The sequence below is a fragment of the Amborella trichopoda genome, chromosome 1 (genome assembly GCF_054954075.1).
Source record: "Amborella trichopoda isolate Santa Cruz 75 chromosome 1, AtrichopodaSantaCruz75HAP2 v2.0, whole genome shotgun sequence".
Taxonomy (NCBI): Eukaryota; Viridiplantae; Streptophyta; class Magnoliopsida; order Amborellales; family Amborellaceae; genus Amborella; species Amborella trichopoda.
In genome coordinates, this window is record NC_142336.1 from 54,796,401 (window position 1) to 54,813,141 (window position 16,741).

General features: G+C 34.4%; 1 protein-coding gene across 3 annotated transcripts; it reads left to right on the top strand.

Moving 5' to 3' along the window:
* The first annotated feature begins 7,113 nt into the window (after window positions 1-7,113).
* Window positions 7,114-15,928, top strand: LOC18440904 (methyltransferase C9orf114 protein). Of its 3 annotated transcripts, none has more exons than XR_016061519.1 (12): window positions 7,114-7,336; window positions 7,540-7,587; window positions 8,121-8,297; window positions 8,406-8,472; window positions 9,600-9,664; window positions 10,068-10,167; window positions 11,221-11,299; window positions 13,517-13,632; window positions 13,744-13,823; window positions 14,474-14,543; window positions 15,218-15,295; window positions 15,434-15,928. XR_016061519.1 is itself a non-coding variant. In XM_088874836.1 (11 exons), the coding sequence occupies exons 1-11, from the start codon at window positions 7,187-7,189 to the stop codon at window positions 15,503-15,505; spliced, it is 1,002 nt and encodes a 333-aa protein (XP_088730962.1). In that variant the 5' UTR covers window positions 7,114-7,186; the 3' UTR covers window positions 15,506-15,928. The 3 variants fall into 3 exon arrangements, 1 of the variants encoding a protein (XP_088730962.1); XR_016061520.1 differs by having other exon boundaries at window positions 10,102-10,167; XM_088874836.1 differs by lacking the exon at window positions 10,068-10,167.
* The last annotated feature ends 813 nt before the right edge of the window (window positions 15,929-16,741 follow it).

Here is a 16,741-nt window from a genome sequence, read left to right on the forward strand (position 1 = left end):
CTATAAGGTTGCAACCCTAAACAATCCAATTAAGGCACACCTCCAAATTCTATCATAGCATGTAATTTTAATGTACAATTTTTTTAGGATTATTTGAAAATCTATTTTTCTCTAATTATAAATTTTTTAAATTTAAAAATGATTAAAAGCAAGTAGATCTATAAACATATGAAAATTTTGAAAATAGACTGTCTAGATAATGTATTGCAAGAAGCACTATTTATGGAACTCAAAATTTTTGTTTTTTTTCATATTCATACATCTCAATGTCGAGATGATCAATTAAAGATTTTTTCAACATTAAAACACCATTTTCCAATGGGTTTTTGAGGTGCATCATTAATTCGGCATTTTAAGTCACAAATTGATCTTTTCAAATTTCATTTTTTCACTACTTTCTAGACTTCATTTAGGTGTATTTTTTGTTTAATGTGTTTTAAACATATCTATCCTATTTTTTAGATTGTTTTTTTTACACTTTCTGGGTTGCCAGGACGCAGCCTGACTCAAGCTCATTAACTCGAACTTGGCACGAGTTATTCGGCTCGGGCATGGACCGGGTCCTGTCCCTGTACACAGGTAAAATCCGACGCATACAAAAATAACGGTGGACTCCAAATTAGCCAAACTATCCACCACAAAGCTGTTGTCAATGAGCAAACACAGCATCCCAAACACAGATAAACAATGTCGATAAGATCATAGAAGGCACCAAATAAATGTCAATGCGAACAAATGTACAATTCATACAATATGGTATGAATCAAAAAAAGCTGAACTGCTCTATAGAACGCTACAAGGAAACAATGACCACGATAAACTTGGCATAAACAATATCTCTCTCTCAAATCTAGCTTTATCAAATATTTTGGCAGTCATCATCATATCAAAATACTAAGAGATTTCCATGATTGAGAGAGTGGTCCTCAATAAATTCCTTCCATGTTCTAGAGAAACACAAGGCACCCCAATGTTTTTAATCTTAGATATTCAAATAGTTACCATTAGGACCTTCCAAGATTGATTTATGAAATATTTTCTTAAAGTTTTGTAGATTGCTTTATGAAATATTTTCTTAAAGTTTTGTAGTTTTATTGGGATTAAATCGGCCACTGAACTAGTGAGGAACATGTCCAGCAAAAACTGAATCGACTATAATATTTATATTGTAAAAAATGTCCAATTTTGTTTAACTGGTTCAGTAGATCAAAACCGACTGAACCGACCAACCCAAACTAGTCAAATTTTGGTTTTGAACTATTTTTAACTAAACTAGATTTTTGCTTTGGACAATACTGACCATGGCACCGGTTGATGATCTGATCCCATCTTGACAACTATGGTTTCACCCAAAATATGATGGAATAAACCCTGGAAATATACAAATTTGATTTAACCACTACTTACCATAAAAAGATAAAATATTGTACCTTTCTTTTGATAAGCAACTGGGTAGCTCCCTTATAAGCCCAATAATGAAGTCAACCTCTCTAAAAGAAATCTTAAACAACTTCTCACTCTAAACTTCGATGAAAACACCCATAACAATGGCCCTAATAGTAGTGATCATGCTAGAATTTGGTTTACATTCATATTCAACAATGGATGGCAAGGGGGCTTCATTATTCCATTGAAATTCCTTCAAAAAATTTGATGGGCTTTCAACTTAAGAATTATACAAAATATTGTGTCTCACTATATATGTGTTTATACTCTTCTAAGTACGAACTTATTCAAATTGTGTACACGGCCCCCAATTTGTAGAGTTTAAAATTTTGTATTGTTATAGAGAGAAATATGTGAAATTAATAATCTTCCCAATATGGGTACACAAAATAGGAAAGAAAATATTGCACATAAATAATTTATACAAGTAGCTATATTTCACGCTCCCCCTAAACTCGTGATGGCCTAAAGCAAATAATTGAGAGTTTGGAAGCAAGGTTTAAAAAACAATGAACATTATGGGACTTCGAAATGGAGTAGGCAAGATAGATGTATGGAAGAGAGATTCTCCTGACTAAATATTCATGTCAAACGTAATAACAATCTACTTCAATATGTTTGGTGCCCTCATGGAACTATAGGTTCTTAGCAATGTAAACACTTTTATTATCACAGTATTAGGGTGTGGGTGCAGAAAGCCCCACACCCAAATCAGCTAATAACCAACGAAGCTAAACATTCTCAGTCGTTGTTTGGGTTATGGTTCAATAATTAGCTTTAGTTGTTAACTGAATAATATGCTTTTGCTTATTGCTCTTTCAAGAAATAACGGAATCACCAAGAAAAATACAAAAAAATGTAGTAGACTTCTGATTAGCAGTGGCCCCTGCAAAATCAAAGTTAGTGTAAGCACGAAGCTCAAGAGTGGAAGACGAAGAAAACAACGTAGCACAATCAAAAGTGTCTCGAACATAACGAATGATGTGTAAAAGAGCTGCTAAGTGAACATAACAAGAGGCACTCGAGAATTAACAAACAAGATGCACAACATAAGCAATGTTTGGTCTAGAGATGGTTAAATAAATCATGCTTCCAGCAAGTTACCTATAAAATAAGATAAAAAAGGGATTCACCCTATGTAAAATGAAATTTAACACTCAGTTCAATTGGTGTATCAAAATGCTTTCTATCATCAGCTATACGAGCTTGAGAAACTATATCTTTGGGATGGTCGAGTTGCGAGAACAAATACCCGTGAGAATATCAAGCAACTTTTAGGCCCAAAAAATATTTTAAGAATCCCAAATATTTCATCTCAAATAGCTTATTGAGTTGCTGCTTGATTAGATGTATGGTAACCTCATTATCACAAAAAATGATAATATCATCAATATAAAGTAAGAGAATTGCACGGCCCAGGTGTGAGTAAGACAAACATGGCTAGATCATGATGGTTTAATCAAATCCATAAAGCACGCACCGCAATTGATACACGCCGCAATTGACAGACTCAATGGTTGGGATCCAAAACCCCATGAGGTAACTTCATGTATGCTTATTCTTCTGTCTTCCTCAAATATATATATATATATATACGTATATGGAAAAGTTTATAGACAGCCGAGGCTCTAACACAATCAAATTTGAGCCTGTCTACCCAAAAAATTTCACTAGAAGAGGTTGTTTTGATACTTAAATATCTTCAAATTGATCATCTCGACATCAAGATACATGGACATGAGATAAAAATGGATTTCAAGTTTTGAAAATAGAGTATTTTGTAACACATTTTTGGATCGTCAATTTTAAAGATTTTTAAGTTTTCATAGATTTATTGATCTACACTATTTTTTAAGCTTTATACTTTATAAATAAAGCTGGAAATATATTTTAAGGCTATCAAAAAGATTTCCACCATTGAAACCACATTTCTTGACACTATTTGAAGTTAGGCTCTAATTTGATTGTTTAGAACCCAAGCTCTATACAAACCGCACCTATATATATATATATATATATATATATATATATATATATATATATATAAAATACTACGCAATGCCTATAGGTAAAAATGAACAATAATTTCGCATGTGCTCATCACCGTCCAAAGTTTATCGCACGGTCACAGTTGTCCAGTAGTGTTTTAATTTTCATTTGTTTTTTCTACAAATCATAATAATCTTAAATTTGGAGTGTGTGTTCATAAAAAATAGAAGAATCTAATAACAATATAAAAATAATAATTCATCAAATATAATTTGACCAAAATACCCCTGAAAATTTATGGGGTGATTTTGGTCAATTTATATTTTACAAAATATTATTTCATATTTTTATTAGGTGCACCTCACGAAGATGTACATTTTTATTAGGTGCACCTCACTAAGATGTACATACGCTCCAAATTTCAGATCATTCCGATTTATAGAAAAAAATGAAAATTGAAACACTACCAGACAATCATGATCGGGCGATGAACTTTGGACGACGATAAACATAGGTGAAATCACTGTTCATTTTCACTTATAGGCGTTGGGAAGAGTTATATATATATATATATATATATATATATATATACTTATTCTGCAAGATCACTAGTGAGAAATGCATATTTGACATCAAGTTGATACAACGGCCATTGGTGAACAACAACTATATAAATCAATATGCGAACTGTAGTAATGCAAACAACATGATAAAGTGTTTTAGCAAAATCAATCCCAAATTGTTGATTATAGCCTTTGGCTACAAATTGTGCCTTATGACACCCATCGGCAGCCAATGGCTTTTTTATCTTTGAGAAGATGATCAAAATCCCAAACATGCATTCTATCAGAAGTAGTCAATTCTTCTACTATGACATGTTGTCACTCAGTCTATTTAGTAGCTTCCTCGTAAATCTACAGTTCAGAATAAGAATAAACAAAGATATAAAATGCACGATGCTTATGTGAAAATCTTTCATAATAAACGAAATGGGCAGGTAAAATAGGGACATGAGTACTACGGCAGACAAATGTTGTTTGGACAAGAGCAGCAAATGCAGATGCTTGAAGTGGTTCATCTGCAGTAGTAAAGCGTAATGTAATCAAACCATCTATATGAGATATGGATGAGGTTGTAGACACGGGTGAAATCTCATAAGAGAAAGGAACAGGAAAAAAGTGAGCCCGAGGAAGAGATGAATGAAAATGAATATGCTAGAAAATACAAGAGGTGGGGACACCAAAAGTTTATTAATTACAATGTGGTAATATCTATATCCCTTATGACGGTTGGGATTACCCACAAAACAACATTTAACTGCTTTTAGCTGACACTTTTGTTGGGTTTTTGTGGCCCTTAAAGGCCTTATAAGTGATTGTAAAATGAAATGATATAGTAGAACATGAACTCAGTGGGAGTATGGTCCCTCGTGGATCATACTAAGCTAATGATGTTTGCAAATACCAATCTGTGCTTAACGATCTAGGCCAGTCGGTTGGGAAAAACCCATGTTACTTGGGCATGAAGAACAAACCGATGAGGGTTTATGGGTTAGCCCTTGATGAGGTCAGATAACATGTCCGAATGAGTGAGATGAAGGACTGTGTGACCCTTGTATGTGATGGTGATCTACTGAAACAGGGGTCAAAACCTCATATATGTTCCATCACATGGCATGCATATTAATAGATCGTCTGAGAAAGCCAGATATCCACCGTTGGGTGAAGCGTATGCATGTGCGAGAAATACCCTTATGCGCCATAGAACTATGGTCGCATCAGGTCGTGGTGACCTTGACTCATCTTTAGGGGCAGGACATGTAATCCATAGACTGGGATTATGACCCCTTGGCTCATCCGCTAGACTTTAGTGATCCGGTAATGAGCCCCTGCTTGGACTGTGGGTCATGGGAAACACTGAGTCAGTCCGATAAACCAAGTGTAGTCTGTAGTTCACAGTTGAAGGTGGAGTACCCCATGATTGTTGATTCCTAAACCATATGGATATTTTTCCCTTCAAATTAATTTAATTGTGTTTGTTTTATAATGGAAATTATTTTAAGATTATTATTTGAAATTTTATGAACCCTTAGATATTTTATTTATAATTTTTGGATTTATAAAATTAAAGACATTTATTTTACAATTGTTTAAATATTCAAATAATATTTTAAAATTCATTTATTAATTTTAAATATATAAAAATATTACGGGGGCCCATTGTGCACATGGCCCCCCTATATTTTAGAAGGTAGAGCCCATGAGTGCCTCCCTTGGGTGGCACGCCCCACCCTTATTCTCTTTCCTATTTTTTGGTGATATGGCATGTGGCCATATGGTTAGAAGATATTGATTAAATATTGACTTGATATATGTTTGAAAGATTTTGTGGAAAGATTGAGTAAACTTATGTTATTTTATGGTATGCACAATATTTTGATTAAATTTAATTTATTTAATTTATATTGACGGGAAAATAGTTTAGGAAAGAAGGATAATGGTTCATGCACGTTCCATAATGTTGAGGACCCATTTATGGAATGGTTGGCTCAGATCTTTCATCCCACAAGTCACCCTGATCGACAGTCTGTGTTCAATCTCACAAGAAGAGACAAGCCAAAGAAAACCCTAATAAACTCTAATCTTATTCAAAGCCTATAAAAATGGATTGTCTCTACAAAAAAATCTGTACACCTTATATTTCTATTTCTATCTCTTCAAAAAGTTTATCTCTCTTATGTTTGATCTTTCTCTCCCTTAATGTGAAAGAACTTAAGGGTTTAGGTTATGTGGGTATTCTCTCATATCTCTCAAATATGGATTTAAGGCTAAGGGTTTTAGGGTTTAGCAAAAAAAGAATCCATTTCTCTCAAACTATGTTGCTAAAAGAATTCACCTAGGAGAATTCACCTAGGGTTTGAGTTTGTGATCAACGGGGTTTATATTCCAATGGTGTGGCTTGGCCGAAATTTGCTTTCTCGGTTCGAGATTGCAGCTAGACTGTTGATCTCACGCCATCGGATGGTAGTGACTCGATGTGGGGTGTAATAAAGCCGATTGAGGTAATCTCGGGCACCCTTTTTTTTGTTTATTGCAATCTTGTATTTTATTCTCAAATATAGTGCATAGTTGTTTCAATGATATCAAATTATTGATATGTTGATTTTATTTTTTATTCTCAAACATAGTGCATAGTTGTTTCAATGATATCAAGTTATTGTTATGTTGATTTTATTTTAAAACTTATCTTATTATAATATAGACTACATGTAAATGATATTTTGTCAAAAACAATAAGTGAAAAAATAAATAAAAAATAAAATAAAATAAATGTATTCTCAATGAAAGATCACATCATAAGTCTTTCTTTCAACTTTGTACGGCTTAGATATATATATATATATATATTTATTGACTTACATTGAAAAGCTCAAAATTACAAAGAACGAAGAATTGAGTTGTAGGGGCCGTCAAACAGCTTGATATGATCCACGTACCCAAACAAGTGGGGTCGATCCCCATACCCAAAGAGCCGACTTGTCGGGCCCGTAAAGTGACCCGTCGACTTGGCCGAGTGCGGTCGTTACGAATTTGGCTCGGGTGTGGGTCGAGGTCCGAATCGGTCTGTGAACAAAACATAAAACTGCTTTAACGGGGACTATAACCAGCGGAGTGGCACTCGCGGCTTAGGGCGGGAAAAGGAGAGCGAGACTGGTACAGTGGTTAGGGCGGGCGGGAAAAGGTGAGAGGGAATGGCGAAGCCAACGGGTGAGGATAGAGAGAGAAACGAAGGGAAGAGTAAGAAGAGGAAGACAGAGAGATCACCATCTCCTCCAACTCTCACCATCGCTCTACCTGGCTCTATCATCCGCAACGCCCAATCTCTCGAGCTCGCCACCCTAGTAATTCATTAACCCAACCACTGCATCTCTCGAACTTTTCATCGTTACATCGCTCGGTTAATGATCCTTGCTGCGCGCTCCCTCTCTGTTTCTTTCTCTTATATATCTCATGCGCATACTCTATTGTCCTTCTTTCTTTCACCTAACTCTCTCTCTCTCTCTATACCTATCTCTTGATCATTGATTCTCTGTATTCATCTCAGTTGGCTGGTCAGATAGCACGGGCGGCAGCCATTTTTAGGATTGATGAGGTAATCTCCCATCCTTTCTTAAATTTGTAGTTTCCGTTTCGATTAATCTCGTTCTGGGTCTATTATATTTCAGCTCTTGCCATTGGTTTCTGGAATCAGAAGCCTTGGATTTTTAGCTGGGGTTCACTTCAGGCAAATATGCCTTTTTCTGTTTTGTACGTGTGGAAAATGCTCTAGACTCTGCATGATGAAGATCTATGTTGTTTTCTTTTTCAAACTTGAATTCTGGTGTCATGTTTCTGTTTTAATGGTTGATTTCATGTTTTTCAACTTGTGTTACATGTTTCTACTGGTGAATAATGAACCTTCACTATATGGTATTTGGTTTTTTTGCCTTGTTGTTACAAATGAAAATGGGTTTCCCTATTCCATGGTTAGTGTGACCCTCAGTATAAAATCTATACTCTGTATTGTTAAAAAGCAATGTCATGCTTAGGCAATACTACTGGTTGGTTTCCATCAGTTAGGAACAATGGATCTGTTGAGATAGAATATACTAATTCATGCATGGATTTTCATTTTCTTGTGAGTAGGTAGTAGTATTTGATGACAAAGAGACATTATCCAAGGATTCTGGTTCAACTTTACCGAATGGCGATGATGAATATTCAAGTGGGGCGCCATTCCTTGTTAAAATTCTTCAGTATCTCGAGACACCCCAATATTTAAGGCGTATCCTCTTTCCCAAACATGGTAGCTTAAAATACGTGGTATGGATTTTATTCCTTCTATAGCATGGTTTTTTTTTCAGTAAAGCACTAGTTAACATTATCAAGTATTTATTTAAAAGCTGATGCCATTTTGGTCATTGTTGTTAGGGTTTGTTGCCCCCTCTTGATGCTTCTCACCATGTGAGAAAGCATGAATGGTCGGAATTTAGAGAAGGTAATTCTATTTTAAATATCATTATCTGATGCTTACTTGAATTGCTTGATTTTCTTTTTTCTTTCAAATTATTCTATGAAAATTAGGTGTGTAGTATATTATTTTAAATCATTTTCTTTGATTTTTTTTGCATGGAATGCTTTCTTTTGATTCTTTGATATTGATTCTAAGTTGTTATTAGTGGTTGAACCTGAAGTTCTTTGTTATTTATTTATTTATTTTTATGTTAATGGTAGTTAATGTTCAAGTTGATACATGAGAAAAATATCACAGGCCATGATGGGGAGACAACCCCTGAATTTTGTTTCATTTCTCGTGCCTTATGTATTGGCTAACAATATAGTTAATATCATTGTTTTGTTCTCTGTCCTTATATATTGCATCTATTTCTGTTTTCTATGAAAACCAAACTTCTGAACGAGACATAAGACCTTTGCATGGTATCAAAATTTTAAATGTGGAAACCAAGTCATGATTTTGATGACATTTTCACTAAATCTCTTCTTAAAAGCCAGCATACCTTTTCCATGGCTGAGCTCCTAACCCTTGATCACTTTCTCTTGCTTTACCGGTAATGACAAGGTTCAAATGTAATTGTTATAATATGTAGACATGATCTCTTATGTATAATGCTGTACTTTTTTACTAGGAGTATTACTTTTGCACCAAAGCAGTCAGTGTGTCACCAAATTGAATAGTTTCCTCTCTCTACTAAAGATAATTTGTTTTACAAATGTCTTGATGTGGGTGTTTTCTTGTTTGATTGGTATTTAGAAGATATCAATGTACAATTATAGTGTCCTACTTGTTCATTTCTCTTAAATGAGTAATGTTGTAATTGGACATTAGGGATATTGCCTTTGCGCTTTTTATATTTGTCTATCCAAAGCACTCAGTTTGAGAATACTTTATGGAAGATTCGGGAATGGAAATTATAGTGGATGTTGCCATGAGAATCTTTTATGCTTCATATATTTGGGGCTTTAAATTAACTTCTCCTGTTATTTACAGATATGAATATAATTTATTTTGCAATTATCATGATGTAGAAGATATCCGTGTGCAACCTTGCTGACTATTTTTCTGAACATGTGGTCATTGCTTTGACCTGTTAATGCACTGCACAGGTATAACCATGAAAGCCAAATCCTCAATATCTGCTGGTACATTAGTTGATGTTGGCTTAAGCAAGGTATGGGTCTTGAATACCAATGAGATATTGTTTGTCCTATTGTCTATAGTAGATTGTATTGATTTCATCAAGATCTTAAGGCTGAGGAGGTTGAGTTTAATATAACAAATGATGGTGGAAAACTTGTGTATCTTTCGAATGATGCATGACTCTTCAATAATATTGAAAAGTTATTTGGCAAGAGAACATCTTGTTCACCATTTTGAGATCCATATGATGGTTCTTCATAGCTTATCAAGAGTAGACTATTTCTTTTGTACATGTTTTGGATGATTTACTTGTAGGCTAATGATGGCTATAAAGAGTTTTTGGGTTTAATTACAAATTTGTCACTCTATCAGTTTTGAAGTTACATAGATCATTTGTCTAGTAAATGTCATGAAGTGCATGTTCAATATTGCAGAAGGAAAAAATAACTGGTGCCATTCACTTGGCAGCATCTAGTTTTGAAGTTCTGATGCACCACTCCTATTGGAGCATTACAAGACCAACATGGCTAATAGGTCTGTAATACTTACTGTCCAATGCATCTCGTTCAGGTTTTAGATTATGATAAGTTATCCATTCCTAGTGCCATTACTACATGAACTTGTAATTCGTCAAAATCTTGCATGGGATCACCAACTTTTAGCACATGCCAAAGAAACTTGGATTTTTTATCTCATTCTATTTTATACTCTATGGTTACGGTTTCAATTACTGGATCAGGCCTCATAATTCTTTGCAAGGTAGTGGAAAAGTAATTTAGTAAGGTTAAAGGGGTAAAAAAATGCAATGATTTTTTTTACAAGGGTTTGATTTGTATACAGCGCCAACCTTAAAAAATCAAAGTAACGCACGCCTCTAAATTGTGCCAAAAGATGTAGTTCTATCTCTGGAAACCCCTGTGGTGGCCTAACAATTTGTTTTTGCCCCTAATCATGAAATTTAAAACTCTAAAAATGGTGCAGATGAATGCTTAACATTTTTTAAAATGGACGGTCCAAATAATGCGCTACAAGATCCACTATTTTCGGGACTTGAAATCATTTCTTTCCCCATATTCATACATCTTGAGGTCAAGATGATCAATTGGAGGGTTAGTGGCATCGCAACATTATTTTTTAGTGGGTTTTGAGGTGTGCCTTACTTCTGCAATATATGGATGACACCTTACTTTTTCCTTTTTATAATTACACATTCTGTCAATATTTGTGATAATTATGATCCTTGATTAGCTAGAGGCGTTGCAGAATAGCAACAGTCTCTCTAAGGACAAAGTCCTTCATTATGTGTAGCCATTTCTTATCTAAAACATGACCCCTCTTTAACTCGCATTCTTGCACTCAGACACTGCTGATATGCGTCTTTCGACAATTACAATATTCATTTGAGCAATTACTAGAGCACGTATTATCAATCTGTGGGCCTTGTCTGCCATAGTCCTCCATGTTATTACTCTAAGTAGGCCATGACCTTTTCATTGGTAGCTGTAGAGAAAGAAAAAGAACTTATCATATAATAATTATGAATGTTATATGTACTGAAGGATTGATTAGGAAAAATGGCCTGCGCAGGAAGTCATGGTCGAGCAAGTTCTCGAACCCGGATTACGAGTAACTGTAAACATGGGGAGTGATCGACGTCTCGAATCAGGTAATGAAGAATGACCTTGATTTATGTTTTTGGGATTTTTTTTAGATTCTATTTTTAGATGTGAAGAACCATTGTTGTAAGATTTCATGGTAACTTTGTCTGCTTAGTGAGTAATTCATTTTATTGCAATAGTCGATCTTCTTTAATTGATCCTTTAGAACTTGTGATGCAAAGTTGGTGATGCAAGATGTGTCTTATTTTTATATTTTCTTATTAAATTTTAAGGATGTTTTTTTGGAATTTTCTAGGGTTATTTTTTGAGGGTTTTAAGTTCTTTTAGGGATTCTAGGATTTTTTATATTTTTTAAGATTTTAGAAGATGTTTAGAAAAGTGATTATAATACTTGTGGAGATGTTTGTTTTATTAGGGTATAAGTGACATTACGAATTCTATTTTAAGTGAAGGGACTTATGGGGTATTTTTATATTGTTTTAACTTAATTGGGGTAGTTTTGGTCATTTTTTATCATAATGTAATAAAAGGAGCTAGGGTGTTAGGTTTTATGACACTTTTGGAGCCTGAACAGTAAAAACCGACTGCGAGTAGTGCTAGCAAACCCTATCTGGGGTTTTGGGGTCACTTTTTTGTGCAAGGAAAGCCATCCACTCAAATATGGTTTATTTTGATGGTTATTGAATTGTTTTGGGCATTTTTTATCTATTTTCCTGCATCAAATTGGTATCAAAGCAAGACAAGATGTGTCTTATTTTTGAATTTTTCTATTAAATTTTAAGGATGTATTTTTTGGAATTTTCTAGCATTATGTTTTTTGGGTTTTAAGTTCTTTTAGGGATTCTAGAAATTTTTTTATATTTTTTAAGATTTTAGGAGACGTTTAGATAAGTGGTTATAATACTTTTGGAGTTACTTGATTTTATAAGGGGTACTTTTGGTTTTTTTATCATGATGTAATAAAAGGACCTGAGGTGTTAGAGTTTTCGACACTTATGAGTGTGAATAGTAAAAACAGGATGTGAATTTCTAACCCTTATGGGGTGTGAACAGTAAAAATAGGCTGTGAATAGTGTCAGCAAGCTCTATCTAGGGTTTTATGGTCACTTTTTTGTGAAAGGATAGCCAGATCCACTGAAATCTGGTTTGTTTTGATGGTTATTGAACTGTTTTAGGGCCTATTTTCTCAATTTTCATGCATCAGTTGGCGTTTAAGGAAATTCTTGTGAACAATTTGAGTTTTAGGTGATATGTATGTCAAAATGAAAGCATCATCCCCGCATTGAGGGCTCTTTTAATAACCAGCAACATGGAGAATTTTTGACACAAAATGGATATTGGCACGATTTTGTACCCCAGGTGGGAATTGGGACAATGGCACCACTGATTCTACATTTCCTTATTGAGGACAATTTTGCTTAAGAACGTCACTTGGTAGCTACTTCTTATTATGAACCTGAGGTTGTGGCTTAGAACCAGGCTAAAATACCAAAGAAATTGTATGAAAGAGATTAAAAAGTCAATTTAGCAAACAATCTCAAAGAGCTCGTGTTCTTTTCATTCTATATTACACCCAAATTAGCTAATCTATCATCCAGATAGTATCTTCAACACATTTAGAAGATGGTTTTTTTATACACAGATTTAAGAGTTTTAAGTCCAAAAAATCTCTGGACAAGTTTTGGCCATTCAGCATGGAATTGTGCAGTACTTTCTAAGCCATCTAATTATAGCTCACAATCACCTTATTGCAATGAGCTAGGCAGAATCTCATGAAACGAATTTCAAAATGAGAAGGGTTTGGCCTTCTTCCCTCATTGAATACACTATACTGAGGGTACCTATGTAATGTAAATATCCCCTCTCAAACCCTAGAAGGTCCTACTGAAATTTTGTTCTGCTTGGGTTCCCTTTGGAGCTTTCATCAAATTTAAGCTTAAGCATGGGAAGGGGGTGAATAAATTTGAAAAACCTTCAGATAAGAGTAGAGGAACTGTTAGGTGATGATTTGAATTGCAACTAGCTTCAGTTGCTAAACTGCTTTTAAACATCAATACTCAATATCTAACCAGAGGTATAAATATATTCTTATAACTAAAAGAACGAAAGGAATGACTGGAGGCCGTATAGACTGCACTATTATTTTCCTCGAGCATGAGCAAAGTCAAAGATTATTTGTGCTTGGTGGCATTTCACTATTCCTGTACAAGGTTTTAATGGTTTGCAGTTTGTTTTGCTCTTACTATGACTAAACTGTGTTTCAGATTGCCTGCTTAAAGTAGTGAGCTCTTCTAAGCCTAGAGAACTTGGACACTACTGGGGTTACAGAGTTCGATATGCATGCAACATTAGTTCTGCCTTCAATGAATGCCCTTATGAGGTATACAATTTCATGTTCTTTCTCTTTTGGTGAGTTTGTAGCTTTGTATTTTAATATTATGTTATTCTTTTTATTGCATTTTATTTATATCGTAGTTTCATACAAATATAGGGTGGATATGATCATCGAATTGGAACCTCAGAGCATGGTACCATCATTGATTCATCAGATCTGACTATTCCATCTTTCAGGTATGTAAAAGATAAAGATGAATGACATTTTTTTTTGAATGTTAACTGTTAGTAGTGTGTAATTTTTTTTTTTTGGGGGTTAACATTGGTAGGAATGGAGACGTAGACCGGTAGCTGAGTCACAGGCTCTGCTACCATCTTGACCTCAACCCAATTCCTGATAAATATGGATGACATTCACTTAAGTAATCCTGCATTCCTGCTTATTGATTCCCTTGAAATTGTATTGCTCCACTTTTATGTTGTGCTTCCATTGTACTTTTCACTGTCATTTACTTGTTTAGTCATTACTTCCATGACAAAAGAGATCTGTTTTTGTTTCATCTATTTCTTATTTCTTAATATTTGATTTTGCTTATTGTAACTTTTTTTACCATTTTTCTTTTCATTTTTCATCTTACGTTACTACTTTGTGGGTCTTATACTGCCTTATATTTGAATGGGAATGCATTTGTGGTGATTGAAGCCATCATAGTTAGTTAGATTTTTTCATTTCTGTTACAAGATTTTAGTGGTGTATTGTAAGTGTTGGCATTTTTTTTCAAGAAAAAGAAACTTTAGAATAGTTTCTGTGGCTTTTTTTTTTTAAGTAATGAATTAGTCTGTGTTATTTTATGTAAATTGGTTTCAGTATATCGTTCACATTTCAGGCATTTATTAATTGCATTTGGTGGACTTGGTGGTCTTGAAGAGAATGTTGAGGAGGATACAAACTGTAAGGTATTGGTTGTTTCCCCATCACTGCATTTTTATACCTTGTTTCATGTGAAAATGACCTAGTTCTAATGGCTATGAACTTCTCCTCTCACTTTGGTTCCAAGACCCTCGCACTTGTCCATCATCTTAAGAGAAATGGAGAAGGAAAAGGCTCAACTTTCATTGCATTTGACTCCAGGGAAATAGATAATTAATTGGATGAAGGAAGACCCTCAGGTGTTGAGGAGGATAACGCTCTTCCTTCCTGACAAACTATTCTTGGATAAACATTCTTGTGCTGCTAACTTTCTTCCCCATGGCTGCCTAGTGAAAACATTTTTTCCGTTGGTTTTAGGTTTGCTCGGAGTTCTTTTATAGAGAAACAAGTGTCTATCAGAAAATAGTCTCTAGGAGATAGAAAATCTGTATGTGTGTGCGCGAGAGAGAGAGAGAGAGAGAGAGAGAGAGAGAGAGAGAGAGAGAGAGAGAGAGAGAGAGTTCTTGGGTTTTAGGACCGGCAGCAACTCTTTAGCCACTTGCACTCTTCAGTCCTCTTGAGTTCGCCAACTAGGAAGCCATGCATTATTTAGGCTCAAGGAATATGCATGAATAAAAATTCTTCTAGTTATTTTTTATCTCACTTTTTGTTGACATTATTTTCATGATAGTGAAAATGATGTTGTCAACTGTTTTGTCAGGGAACCGATGTGCGTGATTTTTTTGATGCATACTTGAATATATGCCCTCATCAGGGAAGCAGGACAATCCGGACTGAGGTACCTATCAATCTGCATTTCTCCATTATGAACTTCGCGAAGGGAGCTCTCATTTTCAAACAATAGTACATTTAAGTCGCATTTCACATAGCACAGTGATTTGGACCTCTTAAGCTCAAAGGTTTTCGTGATGAGCAGGAGGCCATCTTCATATCGCTTCAATACTTTCAAGAACCCGTAAAGCGAGCCATACAACGGCATAGAAGTTAATCGGTTCCCTAGATCTCTCTCTCTCATGGGTATCAGGGGATTCCATTCGTAATTTAATTGGAAGGAAGACAATTTTGCAAAATGCTTCCATGCGTTAAATGGTTCGGGAAGAAATGAGTCACAGGGAAATAAAAAATTCGAGATCTGCTTCCTGGCTCTGCGAATGAGAAGGGTATGAATTCCAACGGTTGGACCTGTAATGGCCATTTAAGTTGAGGTCAAATTTCTACAACCCTTATGAAATCTTTGACTCGTAGGCAATTTCTTGAAAATGGTATAAACATCCATGAAGGCCTTATTCATGTGGGTAAGAGGAAAGGCTGATGTTATGGTGGTCATTATAATTTTTAATAGACTTGTCATACAGTGTTAAGATGTAAACTCTCTGATTTTCAAATGGCACCCTTGAAAGTCTCGTGAGAATGTATTCTAGGCAAGGACTTCTGATCGGTGAAATCATGCAATGGGTCAGTTGTGTTTAGGATTTTATATTGGATGTTATATATATATATATATATATATATATATATATATATATATATATATATATATATATATATATATATATATATAAAAAGGAATGGATCTGGGCCATACTGAATCTGGACCGATCTAACGGTTACGATATCATTTCGTATTTTAATTTTAATTTTATTTTTTTATAAATTTAAATCACTTGAAATTTTTGGTATTCATTCTTCTCATCAAAGCACATTTAATAAAAATATTAAAAAAATAATTTATAGAATATAAATCGATCAAAATACTCTTGAAACATTTGGGGGTATTTTGGTCAATTAAGTTTTTGCATGTTATGTTTTTGTATTTTTATTAGATTATTTTATTTTATAGAATAGATGTTCAAAATTTCAAGTGATTTGGATTTATAGAAATAAAATGAAAATTCAAATACGAAATGATGTTGTGACTATTGCATCGAGTTCATATTCAATTTGGGTCGTTGGTTGATACTGTAGTGGTTAGTTTGTGAGCTAACAGGATATATGAGTAATGATATTAAGAGACCCTCCCACACTTATGTATGTAGGATTTTAAATGATCATCATTAAATTTGGTACAGATCTTTAGAAGAGTCAAGTCTTATATTTATGTGATAAGTTTAGAGATCTGTGTCAAATTTAATGGTGAGCATTCGAGGTTTTACACACATGGGTGTGAGAGGGTCTCATAAGATCATTATTCTCTCTCAATATATATATATATATATATATTGAA